Source organism: Adiantum capillus-veneris, chromosome 2 (genome assembly GCF_014529385.1).
Source record: "Adiantum capillus-veneris isolate H3 chromosome 2, ASM1452938v2, whole genome shotgun sequence".
In the NCBI taxonomy this organism is placed as follows: domain Eukaryota; kingdom Viridiplantae; phylum Streptophyta; class Polypodiopsida; order Polypodiales; family Pteridaceae; genus Adiantum; species Adiantum capillus-veneris.
This window is the reverse complement of record NC_140932.1, coordinates 58,780,752-58,784,338: the sequence shown is the minus strand read 5'-3', so window position 1 is coordinate 58,784,338 and position 3,587 is coordinate 58,780,752. Positions and strand designations below refer to the sequence as shown.

General features: G+C 41.9%; 1 protein-coding gene across 1 annotated transcript; it reads left to right on the top strand.

Moving 5' to 3' along the window:
• The first annotated feature begins 516 nt into the window (after positions 1-516).
• LOC147462855 (uncharacterized) lies at positions 517-1,530 on the top strand. The gene has a single exon (XM_086494962.1). The coding sequence runs from the start codon at positions 517-519 to the stop codon at positions 1,528-1,530; it is 1,014 nt and encodes a 337-aa protein (XP_086351088.1).
• The last annotated feature ends 2,057 nt before the right edge of the window (positions 1,531-3,587 follow it).

Sequence of the window (3,587 nt, the reverse complement as noted above, 5' to 3'; positions counted from 1 at the left end):
TGGTAGAATGTTATGTGACAGTCCTGGTGTGGAGATCAAAATGACAATTTGTGAGAATAGAAATACTTCTAGACAGTACTTGATACCTATTGGCAATGAGGTTGCTTCAATTATGCCAGGTCAAGGGGATGTACAAACAACGGCCATCGAGACATTGTGATACATTGTCAAAATGGAAGGTTGCAAAGGATTTCAAATCTACACAGGTCGTACATGCCACTATTGTATGTTCTTCTCTTTCCACGGGGAGAAGATGGATGGTATATAGAGCTTCCTTATGCTCATGTGCATGGACCTTTGGATGCCTTGGCTGGACGACAATGTGTCACTCAAAGAGAGTACTATGCATATTGACTACAGGTTCGTACTGATACGGAGTCATGCTTGCTTCGTGGGGGTCGTTTACTTCAACAATTTATGGTTGATGCATAGTGTGCCATTGAGGAATGTCGTCTTGCATGGGTCCGTACAAATCAGAAGACATTGAGGGCAAAATTGTATGCAGGGCTGGCTGACATGGTGCATTTGTCTGGGAGTGATGTTGTACTTGGACGATCTGTAGGTCGAAGAATTGTCTTACCCTCATCTTTTATAGGAGGCCCTCGGCACATGTACCAATTGTATCAAGATGCAATGGAAATTGTGCGTGCAAAGGGAAAGCTAGACCTATTTATCACATTCACATGTAACCCTAAATGGCCAGAAATAAATGAGGCACTACTTCCACGACAGGTTTTCTCTGATCGACCAGACATAACCACCAAGGTTTTCTTCTTGAAACACTCGAGCATGATGAAGTATATCTTAAAGAAATATATCTTTGGGAAAGTGGTGGCTTACATGTCTGTCGTGGAGTTCCAAAAGAGACGCTTGCCACATTCTCATACATTATTGATTTTATATCCTCGATGTAAGCCTCAATCAACATTTGACTATGACAAGATGGTTTGTGCAGAGCTGCCAAATAAAAATCGATTTCCAGTGCTCCATGATATCATTGTTAGTTGTAACATTCATGGACCATGTGGTGAGTTCAATAGTTCATCTCCTTGCATGGTTGATGGCCGGTGTATTAGAAAATATCCACGTTCATTTTGTGAGCAAACAAGCATGGATAATAATGGCTACCCCATTTATGTGCGACGAAACAATGGCTTCACTGCCAAGGTTAGGGGTTCTACTATTGATAACCGATGGGTTGTGCCATATAATCCTATTTTATCAACATTATTTAATGTGCATATCATTGTTGAGGTATGCTCTACAATTTCAGCTGTCAAGTATGTTTATAAGTACATCTACAAGGGGCATGATAGGGCAACTGTATTATTCGATACATCGGTACGTGATGCACAAAGGGAGAACATTGATGAGATAGCCATGTACACAGATGGCCGCTATGTATCTGCATCTGAGGCTTGCTGGAGAATTTTTGAATATCCTTTGCACAATGACGCACCAGTTGTTCAGAGATTGAGTGTGCATGTTTCGACTGGTCAAATGGTGACTTTCGAGATAATGATAGACTAAATGATGTCTTGCAAAGGGACCATGCAGAGAAGACCACTTTGACAGAGTGGTTCACATGCAACTTGGTGAATCCTGATGCAAATGATTGTTTGTACATTGATTTTCCTCAAAAGTGGGTGTGGAATTCGGGTTCCAAAAAATGGACAAAGAGACGTCGTGGGGACACTATTGGGCAGATGTATTTCGTGCAGCCCTCTGCAAGTGAACGATATTATGTTTGTTTGCTTTTAACTGTTTGTAAAGGATGTAAATTATTTGAGGATCTACGCTCCGCAAACAGTGTATTGTTTCCAACATTCAAGGCAGCATGCATTGCAAGGGGTATCTTGGAAGATGATGGGGAATGGTTCGGATGCATGGAGGAAGCTTGCAGTACACATACAGGCTTGCAATTGAGACATTTGTTTGTGACCATTCTACTATTTTGTGAACCCTCTTCCCCTCATCTCTTGTGGGAATGATTTTGATGTTTTTTCTCTGAGGACTACCAACACATGTTGGAGATGAGATATAAGTCGTTAGATGGATGTACACAAGTTGCTGAAGGGTATGCGTTGAGAGATTTGCATAACATTCTTGGTACTTTTGGACGAAGTCTAGCTGAATTTCTTTGTATTCCAATGCGTGATGAGCGCTTTGTGACACGTGATGAAAATAGCTTGCTTTTGCAAGAGCAATGCCTTGACACGGTACAAGAACTATCCATGTCACGTGAAATGGAGCAGACTCTAAATGAAGACCAAAGAATTTCTTTTGAGGCAGTCTTGCATGGATTGACTATTGACGGTGGGGCTATTTTTCTCGTAGATGGCCCTGCAGGGACTAGGAAAACTTATTTGTATAATTTTTTGTTGTCACACACACGTGGAGAAGGAGAAGTTGCATTGGCCACAACAACTTCTGGTATTTCAGCATTGCTATTGCGAAATGGACGCACTGCACATGCTAGATTCAAGATACCCTTGGACCTTGATAGTTGCAACAAATGCAATATCTCTGTTCAGGGTGAACTTGCTGAATTGCTTAGAATGTGCAAGTTGATGGTGTGGGATGAGGCTCCTATGATGCATCGATATGCCTTCGAAGCTTTGGACAAGTCTTTGCAAGATATCATGTGCTCAAGAAATCCATTTGGTGGAAAAGTGTTGCTTCTTAGGGGAGATTTCAGACAGATCTTACCAGTGGTGTTCCAGGGAGCGCGTGCTGACATAGTTGATGCTGCACTTTGTCGATCGCACTTATGGAATCATGTGAAGATCCTTAAATTGGCACATAACATGCGTGTGGGAGGTGGTGATGTTGCAAATTCTGAAGGAGTACGAGCGGAAGTGCGACGCGAGAGAGAGTGCGAGAATAAGAGCACGACGATATGGTGAACTCGCTCTACTGTAATGTGTAGAGCATAGTGAGTTCTTATTAGGTTTTAACAAAAGAATATGTGTACATACCTAGCGGCCCGCCCACTTACCTGGGCGACCACATTAGGCTTATACCCCAACAACCTCCCACTTAAAGTCCAATGTGGTACTTTAAGTGTGAGAGAAGCTACTATACAAGCTAATATACAAGAGATGTAAGGAAGTGATGTACTACCCTACACCTAACTGCTTGCGAAAATGCGCAAAGCTCTCTCAGGGAAGTGCTTTTGTAAGTAGATCAGCAGGATTTTCTATGGTGTAAACTTTGACAAGCTGAAGTTGCTTATCCTTGAGCATTTCCCTGATGAAATGATACTTCACATCCACATGCTTTGTCTTTGAGTGATAAACTGGATTGCGAGCCAATTGTATAGCACTTTGACTATCACAATATAACACAGGCATCTCTTCTTTGATTCCAAAATCTGTTACTAGTCGATTAAGCCAAATTGATTCTTTGCATGCCTCTAATGTTGCAACATATTCAGCCTCTGTAGTAGACTGAGTAACACAATCTTGTAATCTAGAACGCCATGATACTGCTCCACCAGCCAATGTATATACATACCCTGACGTAGACCTTCGGTTGTCTAAGTCACCTGCATAATCTGAGTGTGTAAAACCCTTTACACTTAGCTC

Bases quoted from the DNA above. Each gene is read 5' to 3' on its own strand.
- LOC147462855 (XM_086494962.1), top strand. From the start codon at position 517: ATGGTGCATTTGTCTGGGAGTGATGTTGTACTTGGACGATCTGTAGGT.